This window comes from Nyctereutes procyonoides, unplaced genomic scaffold (assembly GCF_905146905.1).
Source record: "Nyctereutes procyonoides isolate TBG_1078 unplaced genomic scaffold, NYPRO_anot_genome, whole genome shotgun sequence".
Lineage (NCBI taxonomy): Eukaryota > Metazoa > Chordata > Mammalia > Carnivora > Canidae > Nyctereutes > Nyctereutes procyonoides.
In genome coordinates this window covers 5,456,733-5,480,073 of record NW_026575130.1, presented here as the reverse complement: position 1 = coordinate 5,480,073, position 23,341 = coordinate 5,456,733, and the positions used below count along the sequence as shown (strand labels likewise).

Below are 23,341 nucleotides of genomic sequence, written 5' to 3'. Positions count from 1 at the left end.
AATGAACCCAAAGACGGAGTCTGAGCAAGCACTGGCACCTCCCTGGGGGCTGCATCCCTAGTGTGTGATCTAGAAGCAGAGGAGCTGTAGGATCAGGAAGGGTATATGCCCCTGGGCCTCTGGATCCCCTGCCCCATTCAGCTAGAGGAGGCCCCTCTAAAGCCCAGGACCCAGGAGTCTAAGAATGGTACTTTTCTTCTCCCTATTGATCCAGCCCCCAGCCACCAGTCTATCTTCCTTTCTCCTGGTCTATACACAAGATTCTGTCAGAGGAAAACATGGAAGGAAATTGTTTTACTCTATATAAAGGGTTTTTTTTTTTTTTTTTTTTTTTTTGCATCCTGCCTTTTACTTGTCATGAAAAAGCCCCATCCCACACCCACTCTTTGTTTTTAACCATCCTCACTGGCTTTCCTTTCCTATGAATCTCTAATTTTGTCCTTCCGCCACCTCTTCAGTGTTCTTAAAATACCCAACATTTCACCTGTTTGCTGTGTTTTAAAAAACATGCTACCCAGCTAGCAAGTTATTCCCAAATCCAAAAAAATTTTCTGTTCGTTCCTCTTACAGTATTTCTTAGTTTTAAATTTTCCTCTTCCATTTGAAGCCTGCAGATTTTCTTTCATAATCAAATTTAAAATTTCTTTTCTTGCTCTACTTGGATACTCTGTATTTTTATATTTTGCTGGACCCTGGCCATTTTGAATAATGTTTCCACACCTACACAATGCATATACAAGAACTTTTCAAAATAGTTTATAAAGTTTATTTTTTCTCCTTTTGAGTTTTTGAAAATCCCTGAGGTCGCGTCTGTGTTTTTGCTTATTCTCATCAATGCATGGAATCTTTAAGGGAATCAACAATGTTTAAGATCCTTACATTGTTTTAAGAAAGTTGTTAGATTTGAGAGTTTATGAATTACTCCATGTTTTCTATTTTTTGCAGTTTTACTTTTTTTTAAAATGAGGTGTTATCTATTGCAAAGTTTCTGATAAAAAGAAAATTTGCCAATTTAAACTTAATTTTAAACTCAAGTCATTCAATTTCAGTGATTTTTTTAATAGGACTACATAATAATGTTATAATATTACTATAGTATGTGCTTCATGAGGGCAGAGGTCTGTCTTATTTATTATTGTATTCCAGTGACATCCCAGCTATCAGTAGTCAGATTTTAGTAAATAACTGAATAAATGAATATGGGAATTAATGAGTGATAGAATTTCAGAATAGCTCTAGAAAATAACGTAGATGTTCAGTATAAACTATGACACTTCAATTGGAATACTGAAATGATAGATTTTTATAAAAACTTTTTCAATCAGATTTGCAATCTCTCCTAGCCTATTCTGGAATGAGTAATAATTTATACCTCTAATGGTGCTAAGTAAACAGTACATTCAATTAATGGTGGTCCATTTAATGTTAGTTTATGAATTAATAAATACAGATGATATTATATAAATATTTTAGGGCAGCCCTGGTGGCTCAGTGGTTTAGCGCCACCTTTGGTCCAGGGCCTGATCCTGGAGACCCAGGATCAAGTCCCACATCAGGCTCCCTGCATGGAGCTTGCTTCTCCCTCTGCCTGTGTCTCTGTCTCTCTCTGTGTCTCTCATGAATAAATAAAATCTTTAAAAAAAAATCTTAGAAAAATACTACATATAGTGAGAATTTTATGTATGTTAAGGATTACATTAAGATACTAAATATTTTTTAGCCTTAACAAAGTATTAGGTGATGGGAAATGTAAATCTCTGGAACTGAAATGAAGACACCGAAATGATTAGGTGATGGGAAATGTAAATTTCTGGAACTGGAGGAAAATACTGCTTCCATATCACTTTGTCCTCATTCTTTTAGGAATTGTGTGTGGGGATTGGTTCACTTTGATTGTAGTTAGTTTTATAATAGTAAATATATGTATTTTACTGTGGAGGTATGTTATATGTTTTGTCATTTCAAAAGCTTACTCCATAGTATTCTCTTTTTCCTTGTCTGGTATTCTTCCGTAGCTTAAACTTTATAAATGGTTAAAGATGTATTTTTTATATTTTGTCCTCAGAATGGCTTCACTCCTTTATACATGGCTGCCCAAGAGAACCACATTGATGTTGTAAAATATCTGCTTGAAAATGGAGCTAATCAGAGCACCGCTACCGAGGTGAGACTGGCAACCCTATAGGTTCAAATTCTCTGATCTTAATGTCCATGTTCTTTATATCTAGCTGCAAAGGATCTCCATTGTCTTGTCTAAATTATGCTATGAATGTTCACATTGCTTTTACAATTTACAACAGTGGCCATGAATGAATGACCCAATGCACATAGTTCAATGAGCTTATGCCTTGTTTTGGGATTCATGTCATTTACTCTTACATGAACTCACGCTTCCATCAATTTGCCATTCTCTTGGTTTTAGGAGCTTTTATACTATTCTAAAACTCGATTATAGTAAATTCTATCCATCTCTTTTCATCAATATTTTATCTGTTAAGATCCAATTCAATTTTTAAAGGAATAACTTTTAATGATCAGAAATGATTTGTAAGATATTTGTCTTAGCACAATTTTATGAGGAGTATGTCACGAAAAAAAAATTCAGATTTTCTGAAGCACAAATTATGGCACATAGTTGTGTGACTGATTATAGCAACAACTAAATAGAATGTTCAAAGTCAATTCAATATCAACATATTCAGGACATCTAGACATAAGAAGGGGTTAGCGTGGGCTAACTTAGAACATGGCTTTCTTTTTCCTCTGCATATCCTCCAGTAAACAGAATGTGCTTTGTTATTTTCCTTCTCATTGTTACCTAGGCAGATTAAGGAACAAGTTCAGTGGTTGCTTAGAACAGTGACTTTTAAGCGATGCCCAGAAACCCTTGAGTTTGAAGACATTGCCTCAAGGGGCCACCAAATGGTTGGAAGTGGGTGTCACAGAAGAGAAGGCAAAAGAGTTCCATTGGGCCATGCTTCTCCTCACCCCTTTTAACCAGATCATGTTTTTTTTTTTTCCTTTTTCATATTCTGTGTCTCCACTGATGAAACTTAAAAACTCAACCTGGAGTGAAAGATGACTGGTGCTTGTTACCCAGAAACTAACTGGAGAATTTTTAATGTCCAATATGACTTCCTTTCTGAACAATTAAGTCTTTCAGTGAAATAAACATGGATTTCCTCATACCCTGTACTGGGGGAAGAGATCATCGTAATCTATTAAATCCACTTCCAGTCCTTTTGGCATAAAACTTTTTATGGAGCCAATTGCAATAACTTTTTAACAGCTTATTCTCATTAGTTAAAAACAAAATCCCAAGAAATCACTATTAATGGAACCATGTTTCTTTTTTTCTTATGATTGGAAAACACAGCTGCCCAATGTAAAAATGATTTCAGGTTCTCTATTTAACATACACAGATTTTACACTCTTACCACATGGGTACAGTGTGAATTTTGATTTGGGGCCATTTTTTTTTTTCTGAGACACTAATTATGTCAATGAGTAGGATGTGATTATCTTCAGGCAAAACCTGAGTACTAGATGAGACTCTATTTCTGTATCAGGACCACTGAGAAATATACCAAAATAAGGCAATCTGTGCATATTTTATTTTATTTTCTTGAATGCAGCATCACTTACCCAAAGAAACTGTTGCACTACAGAGTTCTCCTATTTACCAAATAGACTTATTATTTCTATCATATGGTTTAGGAAAATTCAGATTGCTGGTATTCTTAGCTGTCTCAAGGCTCATTTGGTCTAGCCCTCTGTAGCATTTTCGTGTGGTTTCAAATATCCCTTTATGTATATTGCATCAGCAGAGCCCATGTTACAATGTGATTCCCAGAAAATTAAAACCCTCTCTGATTTCTACACAAAAATGAAACTCTCACAAGTGAATCATATGAGGTTTTGAATCATAGCTTAGACACATATATGCTTGTTTTTGTTTCATTGTTTAATCATTTAAATAACTAAAATTTTTTTTTCCTGGCTAGACATATATAAATTTAGTTGATTAATCTCTCACCGTTCATCCTCATGATTATAAAGAAACACACTTATGGACTGACCTCTTTATATTCCCTTTTAATCTATCATTCTGTAAAAAAATACCTACTATCTATACAGGGCTTTATGGCTGATTATGGTTTGATATTTTGTTATATTACCATCTACAGTCTTATGTACACGTGTGAATATGCCCGAAGAAGACATTTACTCTGAACCTATTAGTAGACCTAACTTGTAAAGATTAATTACTAATCAAGACACTGTGACCCCTTTAAAAATCAGATAGTTATGAGATTATTCAATATGTCAATGAAACTCCTCTTTGAAAATAAATACTTAAATATTTGAAATTTCCCATAATTATAGTAATTAGTATTGGTAAATAAATGATGGAAAATGAAGCTACTGAATTTTAATATGAGTTTTCTTTTCATAAAGTTAGTTGAGGTGCTTGAATATTTTCAAATATTCACCCTTCCCCCATGAACTATGGATTAGAATAAAATGCTTGTGGTGGACACCCAAAATTAAATTCTCTGAGGGGAATCCTCTGTCCCCTCAGTACCATTTTTATAACTCTTTACTCTCCTCCTCTTTCTGAGTGTTACCAAAATTGAAGGCTAAAAACTTTTTAATTAGGTTCTGTACTGTCATCAAATGCCTTATCCTTAAGATAAAACGAAGTTTGCACTCATTTTATGTAAACTATCACAGTGTTGCAGTGGATCATCAAATATATATATTATAAGGAGCCTGTTCTTTCCTCCATAACAGAGTGCTTAATTTGTGCCAAAGTTCTAAATTTAGGCTACTATTTTTCGCTTTTACAGCCCTACGTGGTTTACTCTTCCATTCTATTCAGTAATGTGTTTATTTAAAATTCAATTCTTATTAAAAGAAATTCAAGTCTTTTGTGCAATAGGAAATCATTTTCTCTCAAAAATCTAAAGTTTTAAAGGATCATTGCTGAAAACAAATTGAGTGGTTAGATTATGGTAAATTGCTGTTGTCCCTAAAATGTATCGTTAATGTACGATCCTATTAGCCTCATCTCTTCTGTGAATGGAACCTTCTGAGACTTGTTTTCAAGCTTTTATGGAGTAAGAGAGGTTTTAATATAAATAGAGCCTAGGAGATATCTATTTTTGTATTTATTTGCCACCTTTCCATTAACTGAATGCTTATTTCTAGAGAGAAAACATAGCTTCTAATTTTTCTAGCATGGTATCTATCTATCTTAAAACTCTTTTGACTTTGATGATCTGTGTTATTGGTTTTTTTAAGTTGTTTCCCAAGTTTAAAATTAAAAATCTGTTTTTTTTTCATTACCTAGCACATGTAATTTTGTATCTAAATGATCTAAGTAATATAAAATCTAACTAAGTGCAAAATTAATGAATTAGCCTTATCTACCAAAAGGTGTTAGATTACATTATGTCCTAAATTTGCCAAATTAATTGGTAATAGACCATCCCATTGATAGTTATTATTGTTCTCCTGTAAACAATACAGAGATATTTAGTAACAGGGTTATTTAGCAACTCAGTTAATCACATAATTTATTTCTTTGTCTTGGCTACCATGTCTTTGATTTTCAGTCAGGCTTGATTTCCATTATTTCTATCCTTCCCACCTTTTCCTTTCTGTAAGATGGTATTACTTAAGGTTGGTTCTAATTTTTATTTTCCCATTCTAAACATTTAAGCACATCTTATGTATAGTATGCTTTGTTAAGGAATGCAGATGTTTTTCCAAAGAAGAACAGAAACTAAGGAAACAATCTGATGGAGCCAGTCCATAGTATGGCAATTGACAGATTATCAGTTGCTTTCATCTTTTTTAAAATTAGTTTCAGAGGTAGATTTTAGTGATTCATCAGTTGCATATAATACTCAATGCTCATTACACCATGTGCCCTCCTTAATGCCCATCACCCAGTTACCCCTTCCCCCACTCACCTACCCTATAGCAACCCTCAGTTTGCTTCCTAGAGTTCAGCTTCTCTCATGATTTGCCTCCCTCTCTGTTTACATCCTATTTTATTTTTCTTTCCCTTCCTCTACATTCATCTGTTTTGTTTCTTAAATTCCATATATGAGTGAAATCATATGGTATTTGTCTTTCTCTGACTGACTTATTTCACTTAGCATAATACCCTCTAGTTCCATCCGTATTATTGCAGATGGCAAGATTTCTTTCTTTTTGATGGCTGATGCATATATTCCACCTTTTCTTTATTCATTAATCTATCAACGGACACAAAGTATGGAGCTCTTTCCATACTTTGGCTATTTGGACATTGCTGCCATAAACATTAAGGTGCCTGTTCCCTATGTTTGTATCCTTTGGATAAATACCTTGTAGTACAATTGCTGGGTCATAGGATGGCTCTATTTTTCTTTTTGAGGAACCTCCATACTATTTTCCAGAGAGGCTACACCAGTTTGCATTCTCACCGATAGTGTAAGATGCTTCGCCTTTTTCTGCATCCTCGCCAACATCTGTTGTTTTCCTGAGTGGTTAATTTTATTTATTTTTTTAAAAGATTTTATTTTTTATTTTACTTATTTTTTAAAGATTTATTTATGTATTTATTCATGATAGACATAGAGAGAGGCAGAGACACAGGCAGAGGGAGAAGCAGGCTCCATGCAGGGAGCCCAATGTGGACTCGATCCTGGAACCCCAGGATCACGCCCTGAGCCGAAGACAGATGCTCAACCACTGAACCACCCAGGCATCCCTGAGTTGTTAATTTTAGCCATGCTTTAATCTTCACAGTAATACTTAATCCTTTTGCTTTCTTCTCTGTCTTAATTATTGTTTTAAAATTAGGGACATTGCTTAGAGTTGAATCCCATGCTTCCCAAAGTCAATGGAAGATTTTTTTCTGCTTCTATTTTGCTAGGATGGCTTCACGCCACTAGCTGTGGCACTTCAGCAAGGACACAACCAGGCAGTGGCCATCCTCTTAGAGAATGATACCAAAGGGAAAGTGAGGCTGCCAGCTCTGCATATTGCAGCTCGGAAAGATGACACCAAATCTGCTGCACTCCTGCTTCAGAACGATCACAATGCTGACGTACAATCCAAGGTAAAAGCTGAACACATTTGTGGAAGGGAACTCTTCGGCTGCCAGGTTCCTCCTGGGGAATGAGAAAGAAGTAGGCCATGGTGATAATGCAAAATTACTTCCGGTCATCAAAAGAGCTAAATTACTTTCAGAGGTATTTCAAAAAGAAGGGGACTGTCTATTGGGTATAATAACAAAAAATTTAAAGATACTTTTCTTTTAAGGATGAGGTTCAGCTTTCTAGAAATCTGCTTATTTATTCTATTTGTATTAAAAAATAATAGAAACAAAATTAGATAAAATAGAATTATATAGTGTTATGAATGTCTTTTCTCGGTAGAATGTATTTTGGCATGTTGAAACGGTGTCTCCAATTGCAGTAGGCAGGTTGTCGGTTTCCTTAATTTTGCACTGTGTAATATCTTCCCTCTTTTTCTCACACCACACTGCTTCAGATGATGGTGAATAGGACAACTGAGGTATGGTATTATGGTTATACCAAAATATATCTTATTTTTATTGATTTGAGTTTTTTACCCAATTAGAATAAATGCTCACTAATTCATACTAATGGTTGGAATTTTCATGAGTAGGAAATTAGTTTAAAAACTTTTCCCATAATTAAGGCAAATGAATTAGTCAAAAAATTTAATGTAACATGTATTGGAAGCTATTTTTATCAGGGAAACTATTTAAATAGCTTATTAGAATAGAGCATGAAATGAAACTCTTCCTTACTCTGTATTTTCTGAGCGAGCTTTACTATTAACTTTTTGCAAATATGAAATATGATCTCTTAATGAGATTTCTCAGGTTAGAGATTAGCAAAGTGAAATTTAAGGAGATATCTTTGCCAGTGTTTTATCCTTTCATCTTGCAGTTGCCCTTTTTTTCCGTGCTTTTAAAACCGCATTGTATATAATCAATAGTGATATTGAGCATATCATAATCAAAGCATTTGCTTTTATCTTGCTAAGTCTTAACAATACCTGACATAAAATCATCTATTTTCTGCATACCAAAGTAAATCACATTGATCACTAGGAATATTCAGTTCAGAAATCTATCAGTATTCTGTGTGTGGTTGTGTGTGTGCGTGTGTGTGCGTGTGTGTGTGTGTGTGTGTGTGTGAGAGAGAGAGAGAGAGAGAGAGAGAGCGTTTAGCGGACTCCTCCACCATTGCTACAGAGAGGCACTTACACGAACATTGTTGCAAGTGTATTGTAAAATTTAACCTGTAGTCAAAGACAAGTGACTCTGTAGGTTGATTTTCACTTTGTTAAGAAGACTCTTTAGACTAACATCTGGTGATCACTGAGTTGTGGAGCTGGAGAGGTTTTGAGCATTCATTTAGTATTTACTGAGAGTAGTGTATTTATAAAACTAATATCTTGTTTATTAATAAATTTACCTATTGAGATGTGAATATACTTGAATTAGTCATATTATTTCTTCTGTTTTATATCTGTGAATGGAACTTAGGACATAGATTTTATAAAAGGCCCAATTGCTTGATGAAATTGCTCAATACTGGAACCATAAAGATTATATCTTAACTACTGATTTTAATACTTGTAACTTATAGGTGATTTTTGGTGATTTTTGAAGAGATTTTTTTTAAAAAAAACTATAGAAATTATCCCTGAAAGCACTGGGTGTTATACTATATGTTGGCAAATTGAACTTAAATAAAAACAAATGTAAAAAAAAAATAAAGATACTGTTCTGGGGAAAAAAAGATCTTTTTAAAGCAATTTTGGCTCTAAAGCATTGTGTTGAAAACAGTTTGGGAAGGCTTTACTGAATTAGAAATATTTCTTTAAGGACAATAGAATAACAAAGAGGAGAACCTTTCCATTGATAGCCCTGTAGAAAAATAAACTGAGCTTTCTACCTTCAAGAGAGGCAAGGGTTCCTCTGAGGGACTTATAGAAGGTTTGTGTTGGTTGTTCTGAGAGTCATAGTCTGAGGCATCATCATGGATGGTTGACGAAGCTGTGTCACACAATAAATTGGTTTATTTTTGCAAATGAGAATAATAGTTTGAAAATGATTCACCGGCAATCACTGTTTTTTTCTGAAATTAACTTACAATTTAAATGATGGACGTACACTCAGGATATGTCTATATGACAGGAAACATCAACATAAAAATGAAAAATTTCGTCAATTGTTTCCTAAAATACAAAAATTTGACATTTTATAAAAATAACAGCAAGGTTGTAACCTGATTTTTCCCTCCATTTTGACATGAATATTTGGCATCTTGTAGACACAAAAATATCTTTACCACGAGTGTGGGATTTGGATTGATGGTTACTATTCTTATTTTGTGTCTTGTTTCTCTATAGTCAGAAATTATTTGTAGCTAATTTGGCTGATAGCACAGAGGGATTTCTATGTAAGATATCTGAATGCTTATTTAGGCCATTTAAAAACATAGTCACCAAAAACTATTTATCAAGTGAATAGTAAAATAATGGTTGTGATTTAGATAATATTTCTTAAAAACAGTATTATATAAATCAAAGTTCATTTCAAATAAAAGGGAATGATACAAAATAACTTCAAAACTGCAGGATATCATATCCAATTTTGTAAGACCAGACTTTATTGTTCCTATCATCTTTCATTGAGTAAAGAGAATTATGAAATTATGGAGAGCAGGGATAATACATTTTTCATACTTTAAAAAGAAAAGTTAATGTACTTCTCTTGTGAAAATGGCAAAAATTTCTAACTAAATTTCATCAGAAAAAGAAATGAAAGGAAGTATACTTTTCTTCCATGAAGGTTTTCAGACTCATTTTTTAAACATTCTGAGAGTAAACAGTTCTCTAATGCCTATGTAATTGATTTAACCTGCATATTTTATTTTATAACAATCTTATTGATAAAATTTGTTTTAACTAACATTTAAAATTGTGTTCAGCTGAATTTTTTTTCTTTATTTTATATTTACATCGATGCCAGGTGTATTGTTTAAATTTTGTTTTTTAACTTTTTTTTTTCATTATTAACAACATAGTCTCACTAAACACAGTTAAAGAAGACAGAAATATGACAGTGTAAATGATGTGGAATGAACAGTATATCCTCTATAAGAGTTCCTCACAACATTTTCATAGTTCCAAAAACACAGTGCCAACCTATGCTGACTTTGGGGGGATTTATTTTGTTTGTTTGTTTGTTTTTATTAAAATCCCCAAATAAAACAAAACAGTTTTTGAGCCTTTCTCTGGAGAAAAAAAAATTGTATTCTTAATTATGTTAATCCTATGGCTGAAACCTTGTGTTGTTAAACATATTCTATTTTTCTCTAAAGCTAAACCAGCTCATGAAACATCGTTTTGTATAAACAATAAATCTTGTAAACAGATAAATCATTTAGCTAATTAGAAATAATCTTGCCAAGAAATGTATTTATTTACCTGCTTATCTAGTTATTTACTACCTCATAGCACTAAAGTTTAAAGAGCCTTATTAAGACATTTATTATCATAATTGTATTGCTCACATATTAGGTCATGTGATTTTCTTCACTAATCCAGGGACTGCAGCATATGGAAGTGAAATGCTTTACTGACTGTCATTTTCTCTGCTTTCCGTAGAGTGGTTTTACCCCTTTGCACATTGCTGCCCACTATGGAAATGTCAACGTAGCAACTCTTCTTCTAAACCGGGGAGCTGCTGTGGACTTTACAGCTAGGGTATGGATTAAAATAGTTTCTCATTTTAAATAGCAGTGAATGGACATTTTACTAAAGTAAAAATGAACAATAGTAAAGGTTTGCTTCTTTTTCCTTGTCTGGATCTATGTTGGATATATTCGATTTTTCATTTTTTTCTTTGAATCACATGAAGTTATAATGCCTCGATAAATGAAAAATAAGCATGAGTAAATCCACACGCAAACAAATCACTTGCGGTAGTTAAGGACAATATTAATTCTGACATCAGTGTGAGTAGTTATACTTAAAGATCACTCCATGAATCATAAATGAGCAGCTTCGAGTCAATAAATAAACTGTTAGAACATTAGAAATCAAATGTTTAAGTACATTTCTATTCTGTTTTAATGATTATGGGGCACACAATGTGACAGAAAAATGTTTTTAATAAATTCAGAATTCATATAAAGTGTCTTACCAAAATACATTACAAGACATCATGTTGCATTGTATGTTTAATGATACGCATCACTGGAAAGAATTCACTTACATGATAATTACAAAGCTCAATGTACTTAAAATGAATCAATAAATGCAATATTTGAATATTTGCAAAATTATGATACAGAGTCAGGTAATATTCTTGCCATAATGATGATATAGGATAGCCAATAAAATAAATAACCATAATTCATATATATGGTGTTGTCCTGAGAAACCTTCTGTATTGGAACTATGTTGAGTTGTTTTCAAGTTGTTTTTCATACTGAATTATTCTGAAGAAGGTGTTTTTAAGAATCATTTTTCTAATGGTTATTGAATATGTATATTTGTATTCTATTTTAAAGCACAGATAGAATCTTTCGGTACATGGATACTATAGAAAGAGAGATAGACTTTGGACTACTGGCTCTGTCCTAAGTAGAATCTGAAATATTTATTATGCAAAAGTGCTCCCTTTGTCTCTTGACAATGTGTACAATGTAATGTATGCATTCAATACATATGTCGTAGTTATGGACTAACTTAGTTATGCAGTTTCATTCCATTTTTCATTCTCTAACTATAGTGCTTTGTGGTTTATGTGCTTTTCTGTCCCATAAAAATCAAAGACATTGAAACTTTAGTAACCTTGAATCAAATTACTGTGGGTCACAGCCTTCTTTATGCCCTCCAACGCAGTCTCTAGCATCATGCCCTGTCATACCCAACATGCTCTTGTTTGGTCTTTCCATGGTGTAGAATGGAATCACTCCTCTGCATGTGGCTTCCAAAAGGGGAAACACAAACATGGTGAAGCTCTTACTGGATCGTGGTGGTCAGATCGATGCCAAAACTAGGGTGAGTGTCTCTGTTCTTTCAATTTCCTACCAATTTTGCTTTTTTGTATTCTTTAATGAGGCACCTTAAAATACCAATCCCTAAATATAAGCAATGTGTTTTCAAGGAAATTGCTTTCCTGGATTCAATTTAAATCTTATGCAATATTTAAAGGTTTCTCCTTGTAAAGTGGAATTAATATTTGCTTATCAGTGCTGGGGGAATGGAACGCTAGCCCCTCAATGAGACAGTTTTTCAAGTCCTTGTTTATTTTGAGGGACAAAGATCAAAGACTGAACTGAAGCATCTCTGATTACTAGCTATAAATTTCAAAAACCCAAACTTGTAAGCATATATTGTGCTATAAGGGTGTGGCTTTTACATAAATATGTTAAAATACATGTTGACAGTCTTTTGCTTCTAATTTTCCAATTTTTAAATCATTTTCTTAAGTGATTATGCTATACTGACTTGAGCAGGAGATCTGCTATATGCTAATGGAGCAAAGGCATCTGGTTATTACGTTGCAAATTTGCTCATTCCAGTTTGGTAAGAGGCAGTGCCCTTCATTCATTTCAAATTTGTAAAGTCAAATATAAATCTGAGTTTTATCTCCTCCCAACAATAGATAATAAAATAGGCAGGAAAATAAAATTGTTTGAAGTGTACCCTCTGAAGGCAGACTACTTGATTTCAAACTTACTTCTGCTACTTACTAGCTGTATGATATTGGCAGTTTCTTTTTACCTTCTCTGAACTTAGGCTAATATCAGTACCCATCTCATATGGTTATAAGAGAATTAACTCTTAGCTATTATTATTTATCTTTGTAAAATAGGATGGATCAATTACTTATCTACTCATAATTTTTTATTATGTTACTGAAATTATATGTTGTTACTTCTTTAAACATTTAATCAGTACTTCAACTCTAGTTCTCTGGAGTAGCCTTGATTAATCATAGACTTCCGTGAAACATTTTGAACTATATGATGTGAGAAGTCTGTAAAAGATAGCAGATAAGATTTGTCCCTTGTGATATTTTATCTTCACTTTGTTTAATCCTGGGACTTTATACTCTCATAGTCTAAGGACTAAGGATCAAATCTAATTCCTCTGCAAGTCTTGAGGCTAGAAAATGTTTTTATTTAATAAGCTTTATCATCTCTGAGTTTTAAGGGACTACACCAGTCCCAGACTATAAATTCTGGGTTTTTAAAAAGATTTTATTTATTTATGAGAGGGAGAGAGAGAAGTATACACATGCACACAAGCATGAGGAGGGGTGGAGGAGGAGAGGAAGAAGGATAGAATCTCAAGCACACTCTCCACTGGGCACCAAGCCCATCTCTAGGCTGGATCCTACAACCCTGAGATTATGACCGCAGCCAAATCAAGAGTCAGACAGAGCCATCCAGGCGGCGCCCCCATAAAATCTGGTTTTTAAAGACCTCAGAAAATTTTGCTTTCTTAATACCATTTCTCTACGACATTTGGTCCAGAGTATCTATGTCATATTATCATGTGGGAGTTCTGGAGTGGTTTGCTTTGTCTGTCAAGATCTTTGTTGTACTGTCTACTGTCTTTTCATAAGAGTTTTACCTGATTTCTACCCTTTGCTTTGTTGACATGCCTTTTCCCTTGCTGTGTTGTAGGTATGCAGAAGTTGGAACAATTGCACACACACTGCATGCTTTGCTCACTTGTTTTTCATGTTTAAAGGAAAGAGTTTGTGTGCCTGCTCTTTTAAGTACATTACTAACATTATGTCTCCCTTTACACTTACATCTCTGTTTCTATTGATACTCTCTAATAATTGAGAGTATCAATGGAAAGAAAGCACTTAGTAAATCAACAGAATTTTATCTTAGCCAGTGTCTTAAGATTCACATTATTCTTATTAATATTTTTCTGGAGTATTCATTCATTTTTGAAGCAGTTGATTTTGTTTTTATTGATCATTGCAATATTTCCTTAGTTATTCAAAATATTTCCTGGCCTACATACATTTGCATATGTAATTTAAGTCTAACTCCAAATAGGCAGTGCGTTTTCATAAAAAGAATACTAAGATATGGAAAAATGGACTCATGCTAGTTCTGGCATTAAATAATTGTCCTTGAGCAAGTTGATCAAATGTAAGCCTTGGTTCCTTCTGTGAAGGGAATATTTGGACTGTATTTCATCCAGAGAAGCCTTTAGATATACAAATAAATTGAATTTCATTCAAGAATTTATAAAGCAAAAATAGATTTTATAATTGTGTATATTGTGTGGACATTCTCTTCATTTACTCCTTAAATGTAAGTTAAAGTCCTTCCTCACCTCTAAGGAACAGGATTTTATTTTATTTTTATTTTTTTTTTTTTTTTAGGAACAGGATTTTAAAAGCAGTTTAATTCTTTTAATTCTGGCTGTAACTAAAACACCTGTATCTTTTTTTTTTTTTTTTTTTACCAAAAACAAAATCAGGTAATACTGAAATCAAGGACTGTGGTCTGGAATTGGGAGGCTAGTTCTGGAAGTGTAATATTTTATTATTAAAGCAAAGGAATCTGATTAGCCTTTTCTTTTGCCTTTGAAAATATATTTTAAAATAGAAAAATTTACATGTACTTTTGACTATCTTTTTAGGTAGCAGAATAAAGCTTCTATATAAGGAAATAAAAATATTTTTCTTTAATTTTTTTATCATAGAGGTCTCAGTTTTCCCTCCAATCATGTTAGTCATAAACATTCTGAATCTAGTATATTCTATCAAGAAGTTTCCACTTGATCTTTCTCATTTATACGATTTTCATTTTCTGGAGAAAAGCAAGATATGCAAAGGCTTAGGGATAATTAAAAAATAATCTTAACCATTTTTTCCCCACTTTCACCAGCACTTTGTCAATCATTGAGACATTTTACATCTCATTGACATTCTCACTATTGATGAGGATCTAGTGTGAAACTAAGATGCTATTATCAGAGCTCTGCTTTTCTGCTTTTCTGGTATTTGAAAACCTCATTTTAATGTTAAAAAAGAAACTTCATAGCTAGTTAAAAATGATATTATTAATTCAGGTTTTATTAATAGCATTATTCTTTTTTATTTTTAAACATATATTATTTAAATGTGGAGATACTCCACATAAGATTGAAATATTGAAATACATGTTGCAATGCAAACAGTAAAAGTTTACAAAAATATTAAAAGATAATGAACAAAAACTATATATCATGAAAAAGGGATCACAATAATTAAGCAACAGTAGTGGGTACCAATTGTCATATACATACGATGTTGTAGGCACCCTGCTACGTACTCTACATATTTGTAGAGATCATCTTATTTCCTCAATTTATGAAGTATGTATTAACAATTAACAATGTATTAACAATTAACAATAAAGTATGTATTATCTGCTTGTAGAGGAAATATGGAGGTCTTCATTTGAGAAATGAGACTACCAAGGGGAAAAATGATTCTCAGAGGAATTATGTAACTTGACCTACCACACACAGGGTGGTAATTAGAAGAGCCCATGTTAATACACAGACTTCAGGATACATCTACAATCTAAGCAGGAGGGAGGAAGGAAAAAGATAAAGAAAGAAAGTTGTACAAAGCTAATACTGTGGATTACCAGCTGGAAAAGTGGTGTCCCTGTACTGTTGATTGATCTAATCTTTTAAGGATTATCAACATCATAGTGTGATATGAACTGATTCTAGTGAAGGGAAAAAAAAAAAGAACACAAGAAAAGGGACTCTGGGCAGTAGAGGGCAAGTAACCTTCAAGTAGAGTCTTAAAAATTTAAGTTAAAGATAGAGAAAAGATCATTGCCCCTAAGAGTTAATAAAAGATTAAGTAAAAAAGTCCTTGAATACAAAACCTTGGTAAGATTTTTTTGTGTGTGACAAAAATGAGATACTAATAAAAATATCTAAGATCTATTCAGATGGAGCATGCTGGGAAAGTTGAATTTGATATAAGGGCAGATAAATTGCATCAGGTTTAGAATCAATGCAATCTTTATTACTCTTTGATGTTCTTATGGATTTATTAAGGGTTCTCCATATTTTCCTGTTGTATTCTGAGAGTATTTGAAGGTTTCCACATAATTACACAATGAATATTTCATGTATTCCATAGAAAAACAATACCTTTCCTAAAAATGATTTAAGGCAGAGTCCCCTCATCTTTCAAACAAGGTCGTAAGTTAAATGGGATAAGAAAAATTACCCCATTATGTTTATTGTGAAACTGAGCATCAGAAAGCATCATCCATGGTAGCCTGCCTGAGACTCACACTTGAGTCCCTGATTCCAGAGCCCAAATGCAGAACAGTTGCCTATAATGCCTTTATTCATGATGTTGGATTTCTTCAAACTCTAGTTTTCCATGAAGCCCCCACCAAGAATATGATTGAGAAATCAAGCTATAGCTAATAGTTATATAACTTAAATAGCAACCAGTGCTCTATACTTCCACCACAAGGTATGTTATCAAGATACAAAAGCATAATTATCCTGATCACTTTGTCTGCACGGTTTCTTTTTTTAGGCTCCTCTCTGGCAAACTTTAAAATAACTCGGTATCCCAACTACAGTAGTTAAATCCTTTTGTAAAAAAATTTCTGGAAATGCAGTCTTTTCATGCTAATTCCTACATATTCAAAATTGCAAGGTCTATTTTGGATGTTCAGTATCTTAATACTAGTTGAGTAGATTTAACAAAACAAAGTATCATTATAACTCAAGGGTCTAACTGAAAACAGAGAGCAGGCTTGCATTTGATAATTTGAATACAGATTATTAAAGGCTCTATTTCTAACACTGTAGGTGGACTGTAGGGAAGGCACAAGAGGAAGTACAGTGTTCCCGGAGCTAGCAATAGCAGGACTCATTACCAACCCCAGGCCAAGGTGAGAAGTAGGGTACCAGCACTTCCAAGGAGAGGATTTTGGCTGCAGCATACCCTTTGGTAAAGACACATAGCCTAAGGACTAAGGACATCCTTTACAGAGTGGCTCCCATGTCTTGCTGCATTTCCCGTACCCAACCAGAAGCCAGAGAGCAATGTAGCCCACTTATACAATCCAAAGAGCTTTTCCTGTCAGACATGGAGCAGAGTAGAGAAAGCCAGAGCATGGATCTTGGAGGGCTAAGGGAAGAAGATATCTAGCATAGAAATCCCAGAATGTTGGGACAGGAAGAGTACTGTAACCCAGATACTTATATTTCTTAAGAGGAAAGCATAACCCACAAAGATGGTCCTGGAAACAGAGACACAAAAGATAGGCTATTAGATAGAGTTCTGGATATAAATCAGAAGCTTTTGAAGTCCTCTTAACTGCTCACCATTCATCTTTTTCTCTGACTGCTACCTACCTTCTCAACATATTTCCCTATGACAGTTTTTTTTTGTCTTAAACTTGAAATCTTTAGCTAATTTATATACTCAGGATTTCATTTTCTCTCTCACTTCTTACCCAATGTTACATTTTTGTCTCATCTTACCCACCTACTCTGCTTTCTGGCCATGTCATCTTAATGAGAAATAAATCCAAAAGACAGAGGGAATTTGAGGATTGCTCTGGAATCAGAAACTACCTGCAAAGTATAAAGATCAGAAAGTTTTATAAAAACTGTAACATATAGTTGTGTCATAATTTTGTTTGACACACCGTTTTAATGTTGTTATTGTTAATAACAAATTTAATCTCTGAGAAATAATTACGTAGTTTGTAAAATGTTGAGAAGTACGTGTGGAAACCTTTGGAAGAACGTGAAAAGAATTTCCATGAGCAACAGGGAGCATTTTAGGAGGATTTCTGAAAATAGTGACAATTCAAGAGATCAAAGATGGGCATGTTATATTAAGAAGAACTGGGGGGGGGGCGGTAAAAGTTGTATTAGGACATCCAAAATGAAAATAGCTTGACAGTATAATCTCGGGGTTGTGGTTCCAGGCAAGTAGTACTTTCAAGTTCAACAGCTGCAATTAACTGCTTTTCCATCTTCCTGAAAATTAAGACACTGGACCAGCAATGTGTTTTTTTTTTTACATTGAACCTCCACATGTGAGATCTCTCTCACCCTTGCCCTCTCTGTTTCATCCCTATCATTCTTTTTCTCTCCCCTGCTCTCTGTCAGGATCTCTCACTGTCTTACTTTCTCTCTCACTCTCTCCTCTATCAAGTAACGAGTCGCAATTGTATTACTGATCTACTGAGTCAGTAGGAATGAGTTCAGCTTTCATTAAAGTGGCAAAAGAAACAATCTTGATTTTTTTTTTTAAAGTTAACTCAGGCTTCATTCTTTCATTCTTTTGGCAGGATGGGTTGACACCACTTCACTGTGCTGCAAGAAGTGGGCACGATCAAGTCGCAGAACTTCTGCTGGAACGGGGAGCTCCCTTGCTGGCAAGGACTAAGGTGGGTCATTCTGAGTAAGAGGGGATCTACAAAGCTCTTTAAGCCACTCTTTTGCAAATCTTTGTTCTTGAAATCGAAGCATCAAATGTTTTCTAATTACTCAGTAATTGTGTGCCGGGAATGAGGAATATACATCAAGCTGTTTGAAACTTATTTAAAATTAACAAATCCATGCATTAAGATGTATTGATTGTATACCTTCCTGTTCTTTCTATATTTTTGCCTGCTACTCTTACTACAGATGGATATTTGAACATATTTATGTTATATATAAATGAGTATATTGTATATACATGAGAATATTTCTTATATTCTATAGGTTTATACTTTAATGATTCTCTAAGAGGCTGTAAAATACATATAAAATTGTCTTTTAAAGTAGCACAATTAGCAATACAAGATAATCTTTTAACTCTCCAATCTTATTTTTTTAAAGATTTTTTGATTGTTTATTCATGAGAGACAGACAGAGAGAGAGAGAGAGAGAGGCAGAGACATAGGCAGAGGGAGAAGTAGGTTTTCTGCAAGAAGTCTGATGCAGGACTCAATTCTGGATTCCGGGATTACGCCCTGAGCCAAGGGCAGACGCTCAATTGCTGAGCCAACCAGGTGTTCCTTAACTCTCCAATCTTTACCTCTTAGGTAATACTAGTAAAAAGAATGACTTACTGGTGGTATGGGTGATTATATTTAGAATTAGTAGGTAATATGGAAAGCACAATTTAGGACAGGCCATCTGCAAAGAACAATTAAAGAAGTATAATGTTCTCTATGGCTCAGTACATCTAGCATTTCTTGCCTTATTTCATCAATATGCTCAACCATGAAGAAAACTAACTGAAAACCCCGCAGAAGCTGATTTATTGGAGGTTTTCATTATAAAATGCATTTTACAAGCATTATTACTGTTTAAGTCCCCAGTTTCTAGCCATACTTTGGGTTTCCAAAAAATATCACGAAACATAAATAAAAGATAATCACACAGAACTATTTAATGGGATATGCAACAACCATTGTATCCTTAATACAACAAAAATTGAGTACAAAGGACTTACATTTTCTCTGTATTAGGACTCTCCTATAGCCCCGGAACAGGGCTGGCATCAACTGATGATGTTACTAGGGTAAATTGAGAAAAATAGACAGCCAACATAAGCAACTATTTTTCAATTTGTATTTTAATTGAATATTTATTTGAAATTATTTGGAGCAAAAATTAAACCATGCATTTAAAATATGTGTAGAATGAACTTAATCATTAAAGATGGGCTCAATAGGCTAGGAAATAATGACTTCAAATCATATGTCTTATTTTCATTCTCATAGTGATACCATAACTGTTGTAGAGTTTTATCTTTAAAATATGACATTTTGGACTGAGTAATACAGGGATAATTATAGAAAGTTTTTTTTAAAGATATTATTTATTTGTTTTAGAGAGAGAGCGAGAGAGGAAAGAAAGAAAGAAAGAAAGAAAGAAAGAAAGAAAGAAAGAAAGAAAGAAAGAAAACACATGAGCTTAGGGGAGGGGTAGAGAGATAGGGAGAAGCAGGCTCCCTGCCAAGCAGAGAACTTGACACAGGGCTGGATCCTAGGACCCTGAGATCATGACCTGAGCCAAAGGCAGAGGCTTACCCGACTGAGCCACTGTAGAAGGATACCCCGTAGAAAGTTTTGTTGAGAAAACTGGTTGAAATTTAAATGGAAATAACAAAATTTCACCAGTCATGTTATAACCAATAAAAAGTATATATCAAATTGAGAATGGGCTGATTTGCTTTCCCACAAACTATAAAATAATCTTATATACAGAGTTCACCTATAATTGTTATGTTACTAATGAAGACAATGTATTACCTAGATGAAATTTTTTTGCTGGCCTTCTTGTAGCAAAATCATTTATACGTAAGGATCTAGCATAAAATGTCTGTGGCTACATGATTATAGCCACATTTATTCAGTCATTCATTCATCTAAGCATCCAACTATCATAGTGTAAGTAGTTATAGTACATTAGGCAGTGTTCTGATCACTAAGGAACTATCAAGATAAATGACACACGGTCTGTTTGTTCAAGAAGCTCAAAATTGAGTGGAGATAAGGAGATAATAAGAAAAAGTAGAGCTATATTCAGGGTAAAGAACACCAAGAAATGAACTAATCAGGTTGGTGAAGTGATAGCATTTTACCCGAAAGTGGAATAGGCACCTAATGCCAGACTATTCTTCTCATTCCATAAAAACTCTTAGTTTTGAATCATCCACTGTTCCCCTTTGAAGCAAATATTCATCTATCTAGTTATCATTCCACCTCATTTTTTGAAAGTTCTAGCTTTTGGCAAACTATGACTCTTCTCCACAACCCCTATTCTAATTCATGATGATTTTAATGATCTTAGAGCAGTAGAGGATCTTTTTAGTTGGTCAGTTTTGGTAGCTGTAACCCCTATGGAATTCCTCCTCTAATCTCTGACTCTCCAGACACTGCCTCAATGTTTCAGTTACCTTTCTCTGAGACCCCAACTCCAGAAATGTGTTTTTTCTTCTGAGTCCATCATCCATTGTTTTATTATCCCATATTCACCTTATGCTCTCACCTCTGCCCAACAGAATTATTCATATCACTCCCTGACATACTCATAGACTGAGCCACTGTAAAAGGGTCACTTGCTGTATTTTACCCTGATTAGATCCAACTCATATTCTTGTAGCTGAGTGTGCTGGCTGAAAACACCTAATCATACTGCCTAGGCTCACTTTAAATTTATGATTGCTAACTTCGAGTTGGCCTTTAATGCTGCTTAACAATCAATATATTTCTGAACCGTATTCACTCTCACTCCCTGCTACCTGACTATTCTATACTTTTTTTCTTTTTTAGACTTCTTAGACTCCTTTCCTTGTCTTTATTTTCCATGATGCGGAAAAAATGGAAGCAATCAGGAGGAAATTTCTATAGACGCCTATCTTCCTATCTACCCAGTTATGTGAATCAGCCCATATAGTCTACGTTCTCTCTTTTTGCTATCCCTGACACAGTTCCTTGTTCCTCCCTTTTCAAAAATAGTCTCCTTTCCTTATATGCCTCCTAGACCATTACACCTCTTTGTCTTCCCTCTGCTCAGCCTCCTTTCCTGTTTCCTCTTCACTCCCAGGTCTCTGGATGTTAGAACCTCTGGAGCTCTTTTTGTATGTTTTTCTGTCTGTACTCACTAAGAAATCTCATCCAGTTTCATCTTTAAATAATACTACTTAGACACTGATGACACAGGACTGTGTAGCTACAGAATTCTGTATTATATAGATGTCAACTCACCATTGTTGTGTAGAAGTCTGCTGTGCATATCAAACTTAGTAAGTTCAAAACTCAGCTGCTGATATTTTCCCCACCCCTATTCCTAACCCCCTTACAGTCTTATCTTAAATAATGGCCATTCCATTCTTTCAGTTTCTCAGGTCAAATACCTCATGCAGTGCTTGGCTCTTCTCTCTCTTCATATCCTGTCACTAAACCTTGTCATATTTCCCTTCAAACTATCTCATAATTCAGCACCCTGGTCCAAGTTACCATCAACTGTACCTGGATGATTGCAAGAGATACTAATTGGCCCTCCTTTTTCTCTTTTAACCCTGTTCAGTATATTCTCAATACAGCAAACAGAGTAATCCTGTTGTCCTAAACCTTCCATAAGCACTTATACTCATTTAGAGTATAAATCAAAGACTATTCTAACTCGCAGTTCTCTCACCTGAGTTCCCCTCCTTATTTACCCTCTTATTCACTTGCCTTCAGCTGCATTCTCCTCCCTACTCTTCATCAGTCATGCTCAACATGATATGCTTGGATTTGATTTTCCTCACCCTCAAATGTTTTTCCCCCAGATCAGCAGGACCCACTCTCGTACTGTCGTCATATCTTTCATTAAAACTCACCTTCTCAGTCAGCCCATTTCTGGCTAGCCTATCCATAATGCGCCCATATATACAGACTTGCTTGGCCATCCTCTACTTTAGTTTTCTTCTTAACACCGGTGGCCTTCTAACATACTATATATTTTAATTCTTATTCTCTTTGCATTGTCTGAATACTACCCAAAACATGACCTTCATGAAGACAGGGGCTCCCTGTCTGTTGTGTTCCCTGTTGTATCCTCAGTACTTGATCAGGGCTTGAGTAGGTGCTTAGCAAATATTTGTAAAATGTAATAAAGAATTAAGTGGTGAAGATTTTATTTTACACATAACTTTTAACTGGATCAAACAACATTAAAGATTGATAGAATATCAGAAAAACATGCCACACTAACCGTCTAAACATGGCTACAACCTGAATTTCTTCTACACTTTGTCCTTACACTATCTTCCCCTCTCCCCATGCATAAATACCTTATCAATCCATTGTGCCTTCTCAGTTCATTTTAGGAATTTATTAATATAAAAGCAATAATTATGAGTAAAGAGTACTTCAAAAACCAAGAAAGTATATTAATAATTTCAAAATCACATATACTTCTACCTCCCAGAGACCACCACAATTAAGATTTTGCTGTATTTGATTTTAGCTGCCCTTCATTGTTGAAATCACTTTCCTTATTGAGAATATTGGGCCTTTAGCAGATTCTGGCTTTTTATTCAGACCCAGCTTTTGCTTCTTTGAATGTAATGACCGCCATGCTGGGTACTTGGTCAACAATTATTTCCTAGTGACTGTATTTGCATTATTTGCATTGATTGTTAAGAAAAGACCATATTCCACTCCTCTTAATGGGCGAATGTATTCTCACTTAGTTTCTTCCCTAATTTTACATATTTTTTTGTATAAGCTTATTTATTTA

The 23,341-nt window shown here is 34.3% G+C and overlaps 1 protein-coding gene across 31 annotated transcripts in view; it reads left to right on the top strand.

The window, feature by feature from the left end:
- ANK2 (ankyrin 2) overlaps window positions 1–23,341 on the top strand; it is a 654,899-nt gene that overhangs the window by 512,546 nt on the left and 119,012 nt on the right. For all 31 annotated transcript variants that reach the window (XM_055342391.1, XM_055342396.1, XM_055342416.1 and 28 more), the window contains 5 exons: window positions 2,066–2,164; window positions 6,930–7,115; window positions 10,706–10,804; window positions 12,008–12,106; window positions 18,409–18,507. In XM_055342391.1, coding sequence (XP_055198366.1) covers window positions 2,066–2,164; window positions 6,930–7,115; window positions 10,706–10,804; window positions 12,008–12,106; window positions 18,409–18,507 — 582 coding nt within the window. The remainder of the gene's footprint in view (window positions 1–2,065; window positions 2,165–6,929; window positions 7,116–10,705; window positions 10,805–12,007; window positions 12,107–18,408; window positions 18,508–23,341) is intronic.